Source organism: Tursiops truncatus, chromosome 14 (assembly GCF_011762595.2).
Source record: "Tursiops truncatus isolate mTurTru1 chromosome 14, mTurTru1.mat.Y, whole genome shotgun sequence".
Taxonomy (NCBI): domain Eukaryota; kingdom Metazoa; phylum Chordata; class Mammalia; order Artiodactyla; family Delphinidae; genus Tursiops; species Tursiops truncatus.
The window spans coordinates 42569843-42589388 of record NC_047047.1 but is presented as its reverse complement, the minus strand read 5'-3'; the positions used below and the strand labels follow the sequence as shown (position 1 = coordinate 42589388).

The 19546-nt window shown below is 39.1% G+C and overlaps 1 protein-coding gene across 10 annotated transcripts in view; it reads right to left on the bottom strand.

The window, feature by feature from the left end:
* Window positions 1-17683, bottom strand: part of EFEMP1 (EGF containing fibulin extracellular matrix protein 1) — a 68133-nt gene extending 50450 nt beyond the window's left edge. Inside the window, exons 1-6 of one of the 10 annotated variants that reach the window (XM_073791660.1) lie at window positions 17482-17618; window positions 16735-16775; window positions 16215-16302; window positions 14982-15026; window positions 11664-11712; window positions 11098-11499 (exon numbers count right to left, since the gene is read on the bottom strand). In XM_073791660.1, the coding sequence (XP_073647761.1) occupies window positions 11098-11455 (358 nt within the window). In that variant the 5' untranslated portion in view covers window positions 11456-11499; window positions 11664-11712; window positions 14982-15026; ... (1 more) ...; window positions 16735-16775; window positions 17482-17618. Of the gene's footprint in view, window positions 1-11097; window positions 11500-11663; window positions 11713-14981; window positions 15027-16214; window positions 16342-16734; window positions 16776-16883; window positions 17023-17052; window positions 17200-17481 lie in introns of those variants that run through there. The other 9 variants (XM_019942517.3, XM_019942520.3, XM_019942518.3 and 6 more) reach the window with 9 other exon arrangements.
* Between the last annotated feature and the right edge of the window lie 1863 nt (window positions 17684-19546).

Below are 19546 nucleotides of genomic sequence, written 5' to 3'. Positions count from 1 at the left end.
CCATTATGATTCTCCCTTTAGCTGGGCACACATAAAGCAATACACACAGCTTTTATGGTTGTCTCTAGTTCCATTGTCTACATCACACTCATATTTCACATACAGTTAAGTACGTAATACAAGCTAGCTATTAGCTCCCAAAGGACCCTCAGTAATCTGTGTTCTTTCCTGGGCCCCTCGGACCCATGGATTTCTTTCTCACTTCTCTAGAAATTCAGTTCTTCCTACCTTGGGACCAGATCAGAACTGTGCTTCTTTAAGTCACCTACAACCAACTAAGTGATTTTCCTGGATTCTACCCTTTAGCATTTTAACAGAATAAATTTAAAAAGAATAGTTTCATTCCTAGCCACAGCAATCAGTCAAGAAAAAGAAATAAAAGATATCCAAATTGGAAGGGAAGAGGTAAAACTGTTACTGTTTGCAGATGACATGATACTCTATATAGAGAACACTGAAGACTCCACACAAAAACTTTTAGAAGTAATATATGAATTCAGCAAGGTAACAGGATACAAGATTAATCTACGTAAATCTGTTGCATTTCTTTACACTAACAATGAAATATCAGAAAGAGAAAGTAAAAAATAATCCAGTTTAAAATCACATAAAAAAATATTTAGGAATAAACTTAACCAAGGAGGTGAAAGACCTATATCCTGAAAACTATATAAAACACTGATAAAGGAAATTGATGATGATTCAAAGAAATGGAAAGATATCCCATGCTCCTGGATTGGAAGAATTAATATTGTTAAAGTGGCCATACTACCCAAAGCAATCTACAGATTTAATGTGATCCCTATCAAAATACTCATGACACTTTTCACAGAACTAGAATAAATAACCCTCAAATGTATATGGAACCACAAAAGATCCAGAATTGCCAAAGCAGCTCTGAGGAAAAAGAACAAAGCTGGAAGCATAACCCTCCCAGACTTCAGGCAATACTACAAAGCTACCATAATCAAAACAGCATGGTATTGGCACAAAAACAGACATATGGATCAATGGAACAGAATAGAGAGCCCAGAAATAAACCCACACACCTACAGTCAATTCATCTATGACAAAGGAGGCAAGAATATACAATGGAGAAAAAGACAGTCTTTTCAACAAGTGGTATTGGGAAAGCTGGATAGCTACATGTAAATCAATGAAATTAGAACACTCCCTTACACTATATACAAAAATAAACTCAAAATGGCTTAAAGACCTAAATATAAGACATGACACCATAAAACTTTTAGAAGAGAACATAGGCAAAACATTCTCTGACATAAATCGTAGCAATATTGTCTTAGATCACTCTCCCAAGGCGATAGAAATAAAAGCAAAAATAAACAAATGGGGACAAATCAAACTTAAAACCTTTTGCACAGCAAAGGAAACCATCAACAAAATAAAAAGACAAGCTACGGGATGGGAGAAAATATTTGCAAACGATGTGACAGGCAAGGGGTTAGTATCCAAAATATATAAACAACTCATTCAGCTCAACATAAAAAACAAACAAACAACCCAATAAAAAATGGGCAGAAGACCTAAACAGACATTTCTCCAAAGAAGACATACAGATGGCCAACAGGCACATGAAAAGATGCTCAACATCACTAATTATTAGAGAAATGAAAATCAGAATCACAATGAGGTATCACCTCACACCGGTCAGAATGGCTATCAAAAAGTCTACAGATAATAAGTGCTGGAGACGGTGTGGAGAAAAGGGAACCCTCCTACACTGTTGGTGGGAATGTAAACTGGTGCAGCCACTATGGAAAACAGTATAGAGGTTCCTTAAAAAACTAAAAGTAGAGCTATCACGTGATCCAGCAATCCCACTCCTGAGCATATATCCAGAAAAGACAAAAACTAATTCGAAAAGATACATGCACCCTAATGTTCATAGCAGCACTATTTACAATAGCCAAGACATGGAAACAATCCAAGTGCACATCAACAGGTGATTGACTTAAGATGATGTGGTATATATATAATGGAATATTATTCAGTCATAAAAAAGAATGAAATATGCCATTTGCAGCAACATGGATGGACCTAGAGAATATGATACTAAGTGAAATAAGTCAGACAGAGAAAGACAAATACTATATGATATCACACATGGAATCTAAAGAATAATACAAATGAATCTATATACAAAACAGAAACAGACTCACAGACATAGAAAATAAACTTACGGTTACCTAAGGAGAAATGGAGGGAGAGAAGGGATAAATTCAGAGTATGGGATTAACAGATACGAACTACTATATATAAAATAGATAAGCAAAAAGGATTTACTGCATAGCACAGGGAACTATATTCAATAACTTGTAATAACTTATAATGGAAAATAATCTGGAAAAAATATATAACTGAATCACTTTGCTGTACTCTTGAAAATAGCACAATATTATAAGTCAATTTTACTTCAATTAAAACAACTACATAACAACAACTATGAAAAAGATAGTTTCTGGCTTGCAGTCAAGGGAAAGAACCAAGATGGATTGCTCTGATCCCTTCTTCCTTTCTTGCTCTTATTTTATAGAGCTTCACCCAGTGTCTTGATTTTCTTCACAGTATTAGAGAGCTTACATAAATATTTTCCAGCCTTGTGATTATTTCACTTCAAATATCATAAATGTTAACATTTCCCCAACCCAACTGTATTTTCATTATTCACCATGAGATTTCTGAGGAAGGATATATTTGATATAGAGATGCATTCACTGGTTAAATGTCTTGTCAGAAAGTTAAAAGAATTCTAGTATTTCTAATTACTAGTCTTGCTTTAGGAATAACAGCAACTTATTTATTCACCAATGTTTGTTAAAAACCTAACAATCCACAATATAAAGAATAGACTTCATAGTTCCTTCTTTCAAGTGGCTTAAGCTTAAGATGGGAACTAGATATTTAAGACCTCCATTATTGTTTTTTATCTTCTTTTTTTTACATCTTTTTTGGAGTGTAATTGCTTTACAATGTTGTGTTAGATTCTGCTGTACAATAAGTTGAATCAGCTGTATGTATACATATATCCCCAAATCCCTACCCTCTTGAGCCTCCCTCCCACCCTCCATTATTAATAAGAAGTTTGATACATATAGAGTTGGGAAATACACCTTATACACATATGGTACATAATTGCTCATTTTCAAGGATGGTTTTAGAAGTCAAGTAAACTTTAAGCCTGAATTCTCTGATGATTAAAAACCATTCATTTATTCAAACACGCACACACAAACACGAAACATTTGCTTTGTGCCTTTTCAATAATAAGTAAAATGGGACACAGTTTGGGAAGATACTGAGACAGGGCTGGAGGAACACATTAGTATTTTGTTGGGGAGAGTTACTGAGGATGGAGTACTAGTCATAGACGTTTGCTCTGCAGTGCTTCAGCATCACATGTACTATCAAATTTTGTTTTCCTCCACGTACCCCTATCCCTTACCTCATTAGCATTCCTATCAGCAGCACCCTGCTTCTGGGGGACTCTCCTGGGAAACCACTCTTGGGTAGAAGGAACATGGACCCAAAGCTTTTCGCTTTTTCTGCTTGGCTATAAGATGGTTACTTCCCTCGCTCTTCGGATCTTAATTTCCTCATCAGACCTCTCAACTTCCCCTCATCATTCTCTTCTAAATGTTCCATTCCAGGGAGGAACCAGGCTTTTGTTCTTGACCACATTTCTGGGGACATGTTCTTTTTTCTGTCTAAATGTGGATTTTAATAAATTGTAAGCATACCTGTATCACATATTGGTTTTGCTACTACTTTTGGCAATTCATTATGTACTTCCTGTGATGTCCCGTGTGTTAAATTTCCTGAGCTATATATTTTGCTTCTTTTATTGTTATTTTATAATTCATGGGTTAATGATGGTCAGATCCCTGAGGACAATGGCCACTCCTTCCTTCTACTTTTATTCTATCAAAGTGCCTTACAACAGAAAGTGGTTCTTAAAATTTGATTGGATTTTATTGAACATTAACTGAATGGTTTTGCATTCTGTTTGATCAGTTTCACTTGTGATATTGCCTGGTTACCCTTGACTAGTATGGATGTACAATTATTTCAAAGGTAGTTCAAGTTAGTTGAGTTGAGTTAGCCGAATATCTCAAGTTTTTAAGTCATTTTGTACACATTTACATAACATTGATTCATTCTCTATCCCTCCTTTTAATTTGAAAAGGTTATTTGAAGTTGACAGCAATAAGCTGTTCATGCTGCTGCCAGTATCCTGGCACTCAGCCTTCCTTTCATGTCATTCCTTCACTTCATCTTTATTAAATGTTTACAAATCATTTAGGTTCAAGCTACAAGCCTGCAATTGTGGCTAAATGCTTGCAATGACAGCTGTTTTCTTCTGCCAATATTTGAATGCAGTTTTCTTGATCAGTTTTATTTTTGAGTGTGCAATTTGCAGTTACCTCCTGGAAAAAGAAGCATGGTAATGAATTTCAGATGTGGCATGAATTACTTATTTGTACCTTCGTGCAAAATCAAACACATTTGGGGCAAATTTTGTTTACTCTTTGGTTTCAAAGAATAAAATTGTGCCAATAATTCAACAAGTGCAAAGGCAATCCTTACAAATGGGGCAATTTGTTGATTTCAGAGACTATAGTTTAAAATTTTCTGCTGGAGAAAGAAATAATGAGTCAGTACCAGTGCACATTCCTGAAGTTACCCAGGCTTGCAATTCTAGTCTAATCTGCTTCTTTTTGCTTCTATGGGGAGAGGAAAGTTCATTCTACAGATTGTGTTAACTAGTTTTAACAAGAGTCTTCTTGTCTTTGATGGGAAGTAAATCTGTGATAAAGTTTAAATTGAACAGAAGATACTTATGTGAATATTCTTCTAATATTTGATGATATTCACAGAATCTAAAGGAGATGTCAGCTGTGCATCAGATATTGAAAGGATCTCCTATCACTTTGGTAACCAAAACACACTTTAAGGCCAAAATCAGAGTCAACCTCCTCCTCTTTCACAACTCTACATGAACTGAACCTCCAAACAACAATATTTGTGCCTTGAGTATAAGGGGGATGCCTATAGAAGGTAGGGGTATCACAGCACCAATCCTTACTATAGCCAAAACATAACTGCAAGTTTCACTTACTGACAATTTAAGGGCAGTTACAGCATTTTACACTTGCAGGTTTTATAGACAGGTGCAAGATCTCTTGTTTTCTGGTTAAAATGTCCCCTTTTCCTCTAGATTGCACATATGTGTCCTTGGTTTGGGGATATAGTCCTAACCAGGACTCACGGCCAATAATATTTAGGGACCAGAGCACTGGTGATGACAACAAGATAGGTGAGAGAAATGAAATGGAAATATTATTCTGTCCTATAAGTAGAATGTATATTTTAGATGTTTTCTCTTCATTACTTCCCATATCCCACGTAAAGTATTCTGACCTTGCCCTCTCGTTTTTATAACTGAATGCAGCTTCCTGAAGTTAAGATTAAGTTAGGCCATTGGTTCTCAAACTTCAGCAGGGATCAAAATTATAGAATTATTAAAACACAAATTGCTGAGCCCCATCCCCAGAGTTTCCAATTCAGTAGGTCTGATGGGGCCCAAGATTTTGCATTTCTAATAAGTTACAGGATAATGCTAATGTTTCTGATCTGGGGACCACACTTTGAAAATCATTGAGTTAAACAGTTATACAACTTAGTCTTCTGTTGCAGAAGAGTGATCATATTGACCTCTTCCATCCTTCCACCTCAAATAATTGTCACTCAATTTTTATGAAGGAATTTTAAAGAATTTTCTGACTATGCATGAATCAGATATACATATTATCTATAAAATGTATATTAAAAATGAGTCTTAAATTAACTGAAATTTTATGACTACAGTGTTTGGAAAAGTAAATTATGAAACAATGCTAGATTTTTCAGGAGGAAATCAATGCAATTACACTGCATCAGTTTATTTTAAAAGTAATTAAGTTTTCCCTATAAACTCAATTCCTATCCATTTATATGGCCTTAGAGAATTTTCAGATACTCAAATGTAATTAACAAGTAAACACAATGAACTAGTAGTAAGTTAATACCCATTTTACTTTGTGCTTGAAATATTTCTTTTCTGTTAATATCATAATTTACTCAATTATAGTCTTCCTTTTGTAAAATATCTATTTTCTGAGCTCAAAGCTCTTCGCTGGGCTGTATAATTACATGTAACAAAAATTAGGCGTTTCCTCACAAAACTAACAGGAGAAAACAGAGACCCTAATGACATTAGTGAGGATCAGCAAAAGGGTAGTGTTTGAAAGTTGTTTGGTAATGACAATGCCAAGTATGCTAAGCTACTTGATTACACTATAGTTTATAAATCCCCTTTTGGATATGTGATCATTTAAGTTTCAAATGAAAGAAGCCGAAGAGAGACATCCCTAGCATCTGAGAATCTGTACATGTTAGTTCAAGTTTCTCTTTTTTAAAGTAGATGTATAGATAATAACATTTTTCCTTTTCAAAATAGTATTTTAGTTATCCTTATGTTTATAAAGAAACGTGAGGAGGATAATAGATGGTCCCCAAGAGCTTAGAGCTTTTTAACCCTGAGTGTAATTTTTTCATTCCTTTAGGCTTTCCAAAAGGCAACAGTTTTTCCTTTTTAGCTTTTTAGTTGCTCCTGTGTCATAGGTAATAATAATACAAATCAAATAAAATCATTGAAAATACAATTGAAAATTGAAAAAAAAATTTTGGCAAATAAAACTTTATAATTGAAGTATGGTATTTAATTTAGCTGAGTGGTAAAATTTTTCCCAGTGGAAATGAGGAAAGACAAGCTAACTGTGGTATGACATGTATCTAAGTATGTAGGTGCTAATGTATAGGTATCCTACACATGCAATCTAGAACAATGTGGAAACTGACAAACTGGCGGGATCCTGATAACTGCAAAGAAAGGCTCTGTCCAGGTACATAAAGATCAATGAAACATGGTTTGTCAAAGTTCAAAACAAATTGAAAAAACAGTTTTACTGGACAAACAATGCCTTAACCTGAAAAAGTGGCTCTACCATTCATTTTTTCACTGTTGGCTGTGATGTGCAGGACATTTGGTTATTGGGGGTTTGCTAGGGTGATCCACAATGCCATTTCCCCAGGACTGAGGCATTTCCAGCGATGTGGGACATTAAGTTTTCAAACCAGGAAAATCTTGGGTAGACAGGGATGGTTGGAAACTCTAGGGTATGCTTTCACATCTCTCAGTTATACCTTATATAACACAAGCCAGGTATTGCACTCTGGAATTGGCTCCACAATCAGCTTCATTAGACGTTTGTATCAAGTTCATTTTTTGATGGTATGGTTTCTTTAGCAAGTTAGTAATGATACTTGTAAAACCTGCATGAGGTTAGTAATGACTTAATTGCCAGCTATGCAAAATATTCTACATTTAATTTTTTGAAAGTTCAATTAAGTGAACAAATTCCTTTGAATTGGGCAATTGATGCTTCCTCTTATTTGCCAGTTCCCAAATGATATTTTTTTCCTACAAGAATGGGGCTCTTGGAAACTTATATATGATAAAAAAAATTCTTTCTCAGCTTGAACTAGTGATTTCTATCTCCACATCCCTTGAAGAAGATAACATAGTGACTATGCACTAAAGATCCAACTTCCTTTTGGAGCAGATGAATATCTGTTGTCTTTGAGGTAGATAATAGTTCATGGAGAAATGAATAATTTCTAAAACTTAATTTTTACATGACTCCAGGTATGTAACACTGAAATGATCTTCATGTAATGCGATAGCTGCCAAAGGTGGGACCTGTCTTTGAAATTCTCAGTGTGAATGGCCTCCCCAGTATCACGCTCAGTTGGCAAAAATTACCTGAGAAAAACTGCTTACTGTGAATTGATATTTGGATGTTATATTTTAAACCCCTTGGTTTTGCACAAAATTGAAAAACTCTGGACAAATAGATGAATAAAATTTAAAGGATCATGTTTTCACTAAATGTTAAAACATGGAAAGCTGGTTAAAAATATATTTATAAAATAGAATACATTTATTTATTTATCTATTTATGGCTGTGCTGCACTTCATGTGGGATCTTAGTTTCCCGACCAGGGATTGAACCCACGTTCCCTGCACTGGGAGCTGAGAGTCTTAAACACTGGACCGCCAGGGGAGTCCCTAAAATAGAATACATTTTAAAATATCTAGTGGTATTTAAATTAGGTGGCAACTGTGATTGGTAATAGTGCATTCAAAGGCACGACTGACTTTAACACTGAAACACAGTTCAGATTTCAGCCATTACATTAAAAATGTCGTCAGCTTTAAGTTATGTACTGATAAACTGTACCTGTTGAAAAATATATGTGGGAAAAAGAAATAATTGTAATACAAACACGACCCATCTACAGGCATTCATTTATTCTGATCCAGCAACCATGGTAAATATGTTTGGATTACTGGTCATAAGTATGCAACATTTAAAAGGGAGTGGAGATCTTTATTAAAACAGAAGGCTCCTCAAACTCCACAATGATGTCAGTAATGTAGGTCCTTGGAGCACATTATTGTTTCAAGCGGAGGTCCCCACACTTTCACATTGGTTATAAAATATTATTTTGTGCTGCTGGCCTGGAATGAGAATGTCATACATCTGCAGGCAATCAGAAGAAACTGGACTGCATGTTTGATTGGCTCAATAATAAACGGGCACAAGTGTGACCTGACTTATGTTAGTCAGATTCCCTAGACAGATTATCCTGTTGTTATCATATGAAATAACCCCCTTTTATCAACAATTAAGTAAATCCACATTTATGGGCACTTTGCAAAATTGTGAGGTGGGAAGAAATCCAACTTAAGCCTTAAGTCATCCAAAAAACTTTTAACCCTACTTTTAATGATACAGACCCCCAATCCCAAATTTTTGAAATTACTTGAATTATGCAAAACAGTTTGGGTTGGAAATGCCCTGTGTGCACACAATCAATTAATATGTATTTAGCATCTACCATAAGCATTTAATAGTTTTAGCTTAAAATTAAAAAGAAATTCCCAAAGAAGTAAGGATTATAAATATTTTAAAAGTAACTTACTTTGTAAGATAGTCTAAATCTTTAAGAAAAATTAAATAGGATTTTATTTTTATTATTCACTTTTTATTATACAGTTTCTACTGTAACCAATGCATGTTGTAAATCCAGAATATGTTTTATTCTAGAAATTTTTCATTCGATTCTAGGCATTGTTCTTGCTTTCAACCACAACTGTTAATGGTGGACCATAAACTACTTTGACAGTTTCTGATAAACGATCCATTCATTTACCTGAGTTTTCTTCTCCTAAGTACCATTAAAACCTACATCTGAAGTGTAAAAAATAATTCAGTATGTAAAAGTCCATACTTCAAAAATTTCAGTAAAACTTTTCAGTTTCAGGAAAAATACCACCAAACCTTCCAGTATAATTATATATTTAAATAACACAATTAACAGTTGGTATTTTAAATAAATTCAAGGTATTTTTAAACCAGTATTCACTCAAATACACACACCATATATATTTTATATAAATATATATTTATTTGTAAATATCTATTTATTTATATATATAAATAACCTCATGAGGTTATCTCTTTGACATAATCCTTAAATTAAATATCTGAATATCAAGCAGATGCTGAAGCATTCATCATCAATATTGGAATTCTGACTCATGACAGTAACACAAAACAGATGCTAATACGATAGGTTCTCTGAAAAGTGACACCATCACAGCATGGGTTAGCTCTTGATGTGGGATACTTAAAATTTGAACACAAAATATAAAATAATAAAAGTCAGAGCCTGATAGGTTTCCTTACTTCATTTATAAACCATTTAAAATCTACTATATTTTATACAGAAGATAAAACTCAACACTGGTGAATAAGGGGCAGCATTCTAGAGGACCAGCAGTTGCTTCTTTCACTTAATGCAGCAGCTAGGTGACCCCAGTTGAACCCTTCAGTGTTGAGGGAGGAAGGTGCTCTTCCTCATTCAGGCAGGTAGAAGGTAAGAACTCCTGGGCCCTTTCCATTGGCCAGGGGGTACCAGGCACTTATGGTGTCTTATGGGGTTTACCCAGTCAGCCCCTGGTAGTGAAAAAGTAGTCTGGAGCTTCTATTGCCACACTAGGCAGATCTAAAAGGGTTTGCTAAGTAGGCAAAGAGGAAGAAAATCCCTTAGCACAGTCCAGTTAGTTAATATCCTACATGTCTTCAAAGCCCAAGATTCTTATCACTTTGCTAGCATGAGTCTACAGCTGTTTCTAGAATACACAGTGATGTGTACTCTTTGTGAAAATAAACAGAAAAACCCAAGCGGACAGTGCCATGGTGCAAGTGATATAAGCGAAATGTGCTCAAACGAGAGCTTAAAAATAGATATAAATGTGAGTGGGGGACACTCCCTCAAAGGTAATGAGAAGCAGAAGTCCCATTTCTTTATTCCTCTGTGAGGAAAACAAGTCAGTGGCAAGTTCAATAAAAAGAAAGTTTGAGACCTTAAAGGCGGACATTTGTGGAGTAGCTTGACAGCACAATTTCAAATTCCAAATGAATAATTTGCTTCTTTTGACAGCTGTGACTCTGGCCCCATCTGTCTGGGTTTGAACGCTGGCTCTGTACTCACCACCTGTGTGACCCCTAGTTCTCAAACTTGGCTGCACACTGGGACCACATGGGGAGCTTTAAAAAAATACTGATTCTTGGAACCCACCCCCCAGAGACTGTTATTTAATTGGGCTGGGGTGTGGCTTGGACATGGAGAAGTTTTAAAGGCTCCCAGGTGACCCTAAATATGTGCAGCTAAGGTTGAGAACCACTGATGACCTCTCTGAGACACAGTTCCTCATTTGCAAAATGATGATGGTACTGGCAGCAACTACCTTTTAGGACTATTGTGATGATTGAATATGATAATGCAGGCAAAGCACTTAGCACAAAGTCTGGCGAGTGGGAAGCTCTCAGTAAGTATGAGCTGTTGTCATCCTCACCACAGGTGCACCTGGGCAAGAACTTTCTCATTAGCATTGAAAGTCATGCTTACCTTGGCACACGTTATGCTCACTCTGCTCATAGCCTGTTGCACACTGGATCCGGTGAGAAGGGTTGGAGGGAATGCGCTGAGGGTCAGCTGGGTTCCGCCGGATGACAAAGTTATTTCGGCCAGTCTGCACTTCAGCAGCAGCACTGGCGACAAAACCACCCCCAGGCACCGCTCCACTGGCTGCCATGCCACTGGCTGCTACACCCCCAGTGCCTGTACTAGAGGTCACAGCTGCATTTGTAGCTGCACCCGCACCTTCAGCTGCTGGTGTTTCTTGCTGTGGTTGTTCATTGTTGACAATAATCTGAGCTGTTTTAGGAAGGCAGAGGTATCCTCCATAGTGGTTGACGCATTTCATTCCACCTTTGCAAGCGTCTGGGACAATGTCACATTCATCAATATCTGTGGTCAGTAATAAAATAAGTCAGGAATCTTCTTAGAGGGGAAACTCAACATGTAAATATATGCTTATGCCTTTTGGGTATAATACAGGCAGGACATGAAGGACATATGAGATGGAGACAGAGAGCTACGTTCAGATGGGAAGTCTTTGAAAGTTGGCTCACCTTTGCACTGCTGTCTTACAGGATCCCACTCATATCCATCTGTGCATTGCTGTGAAGAAAACATCAAGATGGGGCCAGGAGACAGTTAATTGAGTATCCATTCTCTGAGAAGTCACTCTAAAAGCTTCATACTTATGGCAACAATCTTTGTGCTAGAGTCCTAGATAGATGATGAGATGTGTAGTTTACCATTCTGTAGCTATTTTAAAAAGACACATCTGTGCACTGGACCGCTTCAGGGATCCCTTCTCAATCACCAGCTGTCTCAACTCTTTTGTTGTATTTGCGTTGGGTCCAGTTGCCCATAACCATCTTCTTGGAATTCCTTTCTCTCTGTCCCAATACTAATATTCTGCAATCTCTCTGACTGCTTTTTTGCTTTATTTGCCCCTTCTTCCACACTGTAAATTTTACCAAAAAAAAAAAAAAAAAAATTCAGCTGAGTTCTTTTCTTCAGCCCTTGACAATTTCCTCTCTCTCTCCAAATCCTCTTAGAGCATTCCAGACATGGCTTTCCTTATCATTCCTATTCAGTAGAGTCCTGAGCCTCCTTCTCACACCATGGCCTGCCTTCTAGCTTTAGTTCCTATGGGTCCTCTCTAGTTCACTCACTGAAGGAACCATCTGTCAAGTACCTTCTCACACCAGGCACCACCCTAGTCCCTGGGAAAGCAAAGATGATTAATACCTTGCTCCTGTTCTCAAGCAGCTCACAGGCCTGAAGAGGAGACAGACAGGTAGATAAGTTGGAGCAAGATGTCAGGTGTCGTGACACAAGTCTACCTGTGGAAGGAATGATGGACCCTACCCAGGGCTGTGGGTGGACATGACAGGGTGTAAGGGAAGGCTTTATGGGCGAAGTTACAAGTGAATTGGGCCTTACAGGACTTTTTTCCAGAGAGATATGGGGAGTCTAGGGTGAGGGACCACGTAAGCAAAGGCGCAGAGTTGTTAAAGAAGGAAGGAGTTACAAGTATTCCTGGGTGGGTGGAGTGAGGTTAGAGAGGTAGGCAGGGCCAAACCTGGGAAGCCTTTCTTTGGGATAGACGGAAACTGAATTCTACCTTAAAGGTCAGTGAATCTCAAGCTCCATTATGCTTAAGAATCATTCTGGTGCTTGTTAAAATGCAGATTCCTGGGCCCAACCAACGGTTCTGATTCTGTAGGTTTGGTTGGGGGCCTGGAATCTGAATTCCTAACAGGCATCTCAGGTGATTCTGATACAAGTCATCTATGGGCTGCTTCTTGAGAAATGCTGGTATAAGTGATGAGGCCTCTGAAGAAATTTTAAGCTCAAGAAAACATCTGATCAGATGCAGATTTGAGGAAGAGGCTTCAGGAAGGATTGAGCAAAAGTAGAGTAAACAAATAAATAAACTTAAATTCTTTTGTAAGAGCCAAGTAAGTAAATAGTAAATTTACTTATATAGCTGAATGGAGACAGAGAGATGAGTTTAGGTATTTTACTGATTTCTGAGACTTAACAGGGTGAAAACTAAACTCACTTTATCTCCCAGACTAATTCTTTCTAGTTTCCCCAACACTGTCCAAGGCACTACCACCTTTCTCAGCACCCAGGATTACAACTTTAACATCAACTTTTCCAATTATTTTCCTTCAAGCTCTGCTGACTTTGTTTCCACTTTTATCTCTCCCACGTTGGTATAAGCCTTCCTGGCCTCATGAGTAGGCAAGTCTCCTTAGGTGGTCTCCATATCTCTACATGCTGCACACAAGCCTCCATGACAATCTTTCTTTGCTCTCTTGGTTACGTTGCCCCTCCATCTAAGGGCTCACAGTGGCCTGTAGACCTTTCATCTCCCACTATTGCCATCTCTAGGTTCTCCCCACTACCTAACTTGTTGTCACCTCCTGGACTTGACTTGGCTGTTTTCACTTCTAACCTTTGATTATGCCACTTTTTCTGATTCAGGTGTCTCTTCAGCCTTTCTAGAATAATCCAAAGTCTTCCTTCAAGAACCAGCACAGAGTTCTACCTCCTTCAATATGCCAGTATGAACATTAATTACCTCCTTGCTTTTGTGTTTCTTTAGCAACATGTATAATACTTTGTACTTTTCAAAAGTATTTTCCCAAGGTAAATTCCCTAAGGTTAAGGTCTGAATTTTTTTAGTAAGCAAGTAAACTTAAATTCTTTTGATAGTGATGAGCATTGCTTATGCACACGGCAGATACTTGATGAGTGAATAACTGAATGGACCCTATCTTTAACATGAAAGAATATGAGGCTGTCTTGTGGATATGAACCCATCCTTCTGAAAAGTATCTTTCAAGCCAGGCAAAATGACAGTGCACTTGAATAAATCTGTATGCTAAATAGAGAAGATTTGCAGTTTGCTTTAGGTCTTCAGTTCCAGTACATTCAATATGGATCTACTATTAAACAAGCCTGGAGTGAATTTAGTTTCACCACTTACTGGCTGTGTAGTCTTAAGCAAGTTAGATACCTCTCTGATCTTCAGTTCCACTATCAGCAGAAGGAAGAGGATGTCACTTACCTCATACTTTGCTGTGAGGATGAAAGGAGACAGTGTCTCCACAGTGGAATTACTAAAAATATAGCTACATTTTGTCCTTTAGCCATGAACTAATAGGCATACACAATTCAAAAGAGAATAGCTCTAATCTTAGCACAAAAAGGGTGTCATATTTGGGAAACCTGTTATAATATGATGAACCCTAGTTAGTGGTCTTAAAACTACAGTGTTTAATCCACAGGGAACTTTCTCTGCTAAAGATGAGTAAGATTTAGGTGATTAGCAATGGGCAGGGGGTACAAGATAAGCAATTGTAAAAGCAATAAAATCTTTTATTAGATGAATATAAAAGTGGGTAGCTAATTTAATTTTAGCTCCCTAAGAAGGTAGTAAGTTTAGCCTGAATAACAAAACAATTTCATTTGAAGATAAACAACACATGTATTCATTTATCTTGCTTTATTTATCTTCAGCAGAGGAAGCAACTACATTTACCATTAAGTTAACAAAATATTTATATTAAACCCCATTTGATTTATAGTTGATCTAAACAACAAGGAATATTTGCCAGATGAATACATTCTAGGGATAATATCAAAAAAGTGAGATAATGTTTATTATCAGTAATTGACATTAGCTCACTTTTAAGAGTTTTATTTTCAAAAATTTTTCACATTCTTTTGAGTGAGATTACTTAATTTTAAATTGGGAGCAAGCAGAAAAATATGTTTTTCATATTCTGATCCAGGACAAATGTCATTTGCCTCACAACACTGATTAAAGACTAGAAAACACAAAACAGAGGTGCAAACAAACTCACCAGAAGTGAGGTAAGCACTGCCCTCTGTTCTCACCATATCCATTCCTGGCAGTGGGAGGGGTTAGATGATATATTCAATATTGTATTAAACATTGGTTATATCCATACAGTTAACTAACTAATCAAAATTACTTGGAAATATCAGATATACTAATTAGAAAATGCAAAACCAAATTTCATACAATGCATTTTAAAGCCATTTTGCCAAATATCACATCCTGGTAACACGTAAAGTCTATCTGAATGGCATTTATATGAGTTATCAGTTATACTGTAAATGAATAATAGCCTTTATGAAGTCAAGAAAGTCCACTTACATGAGAACATAAGTCACATGCACAAATGAGGTGATGGACTTTTGTGATGTTTAACATTCCTATTTGACTTGTCTTACTCCTTGAGTTCTGGTTTCATCTGCATGTATACAGGAATTCAGGTTTTCCAATTACTTATACCCATTAATTTGTTTAATGTGTCAGAAACATGTAGCTTACTTTGTGTTTTGTTTTAAAGGGGTTTCCCTTTTTGGCCTTGCACAAATCTTTGCATTTTGGTCCCTGTCTCAAATGGTGATCTAAGAGAACTTTTGTTGTTGTATTTTTAATATCTTTATTGGAGTATAATTGCTTCACAATGTTGTGTTGGTTTCTGCTGTACAACAAAGTGAATCAGCTATATGTATACATATCTCCTCATAACCCCTCCCTCTTGGACCTCCCTCCCACTCTCCCTATCCCACCCCTCTAGGTCGTCACAAAGCATCCAGCTGATCTCCCTGTGCTAAGCAGCAGCTTCCCACTAGCCATCCATTTTACATTTCATAGTGTATATATGTCCATGCTACTCTCTCACTTCGCCCCAGCTCCTCCCCCGCCCCCACCCACCCCCCACCAAGTCCATTCTCTACGTCTGAGTCTTTATTCCTGCCCTGCCACTAGGTTCATCAGTACCGTTTTTCAGATCCCATATATATGTGTTAGCATACGGTATTTGTTTTTCTCTTTCTGACTTACTTCACTCTGTGTGACAGACTCTCGGTCCATCCACCTCGCTACACTAAGTGAAGTTTTGAAAGGACAGGCAATTTACAACGAATCTTAAACATGAAACTTGCTAACGTTTATTATCCACCACAGCGAACAGCCCACATAGACTGGCAGGAGTGGATAAAGTCTCCCTTGTGCCACAGAATCCCTATGAACCGCACTTATCTCAAATTCCATCACCCCTTACCGTGTACGTGATGGTTTCTTCGGTGTCCTGTGACTTGACCAACGCCAGAGTCAGCATAATTAGGAAAAGGGCTTTCACCATCGTGAATCTCAAAGAAAACACAGCACAAACCGATCCTTAGTATCTGCTGTGGGGGAAATAAAACTTTAGCTGTAAAGTAACAAGCAAGATAGCGAAGGCGGAGGAGGCTGAGGCTCCATCATACCCAACTTCCAATTTACTTTCTCATCTCCCCTCCCCCTCCTCAACCTTCCCTTGGCCAAACGAGGCACCAAAGACTGTAAAACGGCTGCAGAATTACATTTCACTTTACTCTGTCCGGCTTCGCTGAAATATATACAAAAGATATACAGCGTGCATTTTATACTGCACCTACACAACAGGCTCGAGAAAGGGAGTGAAAGAGAAAGAGTACAGTGTCATTAATTTCAAAGGAGACGGTTCATTTTTTTCCGAGGGCTGAAGTGGGGCAGCAAATCTCATATTCCCTTGAACGTTAAGGCTTTCCCTATAAGCTCACCTCCAGCTAGTTAAGTTCCTTGCACAGCTCAGCAGAAAAACCTGTGAACAAATATGAATTACTTTGGCTTCAAACTTCTTTTTTTTTTTTTTTTAAACAAAACACCAGAACAAAACTCGGGAGCAATCTCCTCCCCTAGGATAGAATACCTGCCCTTCGGAGCTCCTTCTTACATTCCCCAGCGCAAACTCTCAAAGTGGCATTTCCAGGCGTTCTCTTTGCGCAGCTTTGTTTAAAACCCCCAGGTTGTGTAGAGGAGCAGCCCAAAGCGTCTCATGCCCTCGTGCCTTATCAGTCCCTCGGTCCCCGAAATGCTACCTTCAGAATCGGGGCTGCCTAGGGCCGGAACTGGGCAACCACACAGCGGCCCGAAGTACCAATTTCAGGGCAGCCGGCCAGGCACCCCCAGGGAGGCGAGGTCCCTTTTCTCAACTGTATGTTATCAGGCAGCCGTCCCCGGGGAGCTGCTCAGCGCTCCAGTTTCTAACCAGCTCCTGTGGAATCCAGGTGCGGCTTAAATCTCTGGCCCCCTGAAACTTTCAAAACCTTGTTTATGGGCAAAGCCCTGTCGGCTGATTGTCGGCACGCACACACATGCCCATCCAAACAGATGTCACCCCGTACTCGCACATGCTGACAGATCGCATTCCTAGACCACACACCTCCACCTCCCTCTCTGCCTGAGAGATCCTGCACAGTGTGCGGCAGTTCTCAGGTCCACTGCACCCCTCAGGTCACCCCACTTACTCCTCGGCGCGCGGCCCCGCGGGCACTGGGCGAGCTGGTGTGACCCCCGCTTCGGGGCTCCTACCTGCGCGGCCGCTCTGCGCTCCGGGCCCGGGCAGCGAGGGGAGAGAGCAGGGGAGGGCAGCCCCGTGGGTCTGAACTGGCGAGGTCTGGCAGCGGCCGCGGCGGCGGCAGGAGGAGGAGGAGAAAAGGAGGGAAAGGGGAGGGCGAAGGGGGGCGGAGGAGAGAGCTGAGGGAGGCGCAAAAGGGCTGAGCCGAGGGCTGCGAACCGGGCGGGAGTGCGCGCTGCGCAGCTGGGTCTGCGCCCCCTTCTACAGGGGCTCTCCACCACCCGCCTGCCCTCCCCTGCCATCCCCTCACTCTTTGTTCCCAGACGCGCCGGAACTCCAGGCAGAAGATGGCACGTTTGGCATGTGACGTTTGGGGTTTGAATCGGCCTTGGTGATGCTCCAGCCTCCCAGGCAATTTCTTGTGCGCCGCGGAGTGGAAGAAGGCTCTCCTAGTAGAGCTTGTGAGCGTCCTGAGAAATTGCTGCTTATTATTATTATTATTATTATTATTATTATTATTATTATTATTATTCCCCAATAGGTGAATCCTAGGAGAGTAAATTAACTCCATTTGTAGAACTGGTTCTTTCGCCTTTTCTTTAAGATACTTTTTTTTCTTTTTGAAGGGTGGGGAAGTGCCTGCTTCCTCAAAGGTAGAAAAAAGAGAATTCATTCATTCCACCAGTATCTGTGACTTACTATGTGTGAGGGCTTGGGGATGGCCCAGGTAGAACTCACACTCACAAGATCGTGAGCTTGGGTTGTCCTCTGGTCTCTCAAACCCCGTTTTTTATGGGCCCCTTGTCTCATCTACTGCTGTTCTTCTCTCCCCTCCTTCCCTTGTGGGAGTCTCCAGTACTGGTCATTCAACTTTGGGCATTTCACTCTCACCTTTCACACTAATGGTGGAATTTCAGGAATCTGGCGAGAAAAAAAAATATTTTTTTCTGGCTTCTTCAAATCTTACCACACAGATTGCAGTTATCTTTGAAAGCTCTAACTCTAAAGTCAGATTAAGAGTTTGCCTCCAAACAAATTAAGAGTCATGCCTTCTGAAGCAAATACGGTTTCATGAACGAGACAAATGAGACAATATGCAAGCTGAAGGTACTCACTCTGACCTCAGCAGCTCCCTCCCCTTCCCTGCAGACCAGAGGAGGGGCAGGGAGATGGCAGGGAGGGCAAGAGAGAGAGACTGCCAGGTGGAAGCCTCTCTCCATATCTCTGGGGTATGCAATGGGTCGCCAGCCCTGCCAGTTTGGCTGCAAGCCACGCAATATTGGACAAGATCAGAGGAGCTTCATGAGCCTGAACCTTACTTTAGTACATGGGGTTTTGCTAACAGTACTGAAGATTTTGGTACCAAAATTCAAATGTTTGTTTTCCCAATCATTAATGACCTCCAGACTTTAAAAAATTGAATCTTTGCTTTTGTACAGTAAAAGATCTGTATAGACATTTTCTTCTACTTTTTGAATTCTTTTTACCTATCTTCAGCCCTTTCCCCAGAAAAAGTGAGTTAAAACTCCCAAATTTCTATTCTCAGCCTGGAACTCTTCCTGTACATCCAACTACTGACTTGCTGTCTTCAGCTGTACACCTAATGGTTATTTCAAACTGAACGGGTCTGCTGATTCTCACCCTCTCTCCCAACCTGCTCTACCCACCTGCTTCACCATCTCAGTGAATAGCAATTTTATCTTTCCATTTGCTCAGATCCAAGATCACAGTGTCATCCTTGATTTCTGTTTTTCTCACACACCCTGCATTCAATTCTTCAGAAAACTCTGTTGGCTCCATCTTCAAACTGTATCCAGAACTGAACCACTTCTCATCACTTCGTTCACAACCATGGTGGCTTGAGCCACCACCATCTTCCAAGCGAATTACTACAGCCTCCTAATTGGTCTCCTTGCTTATACCCTCGGTCCCCTGCAGCCATTTCTCAGCAGAAGTTCATATAAATGGAATCCTAGAGTATGGACTTTTTTGTGTCTGTCTTCCTTCACTCAGTA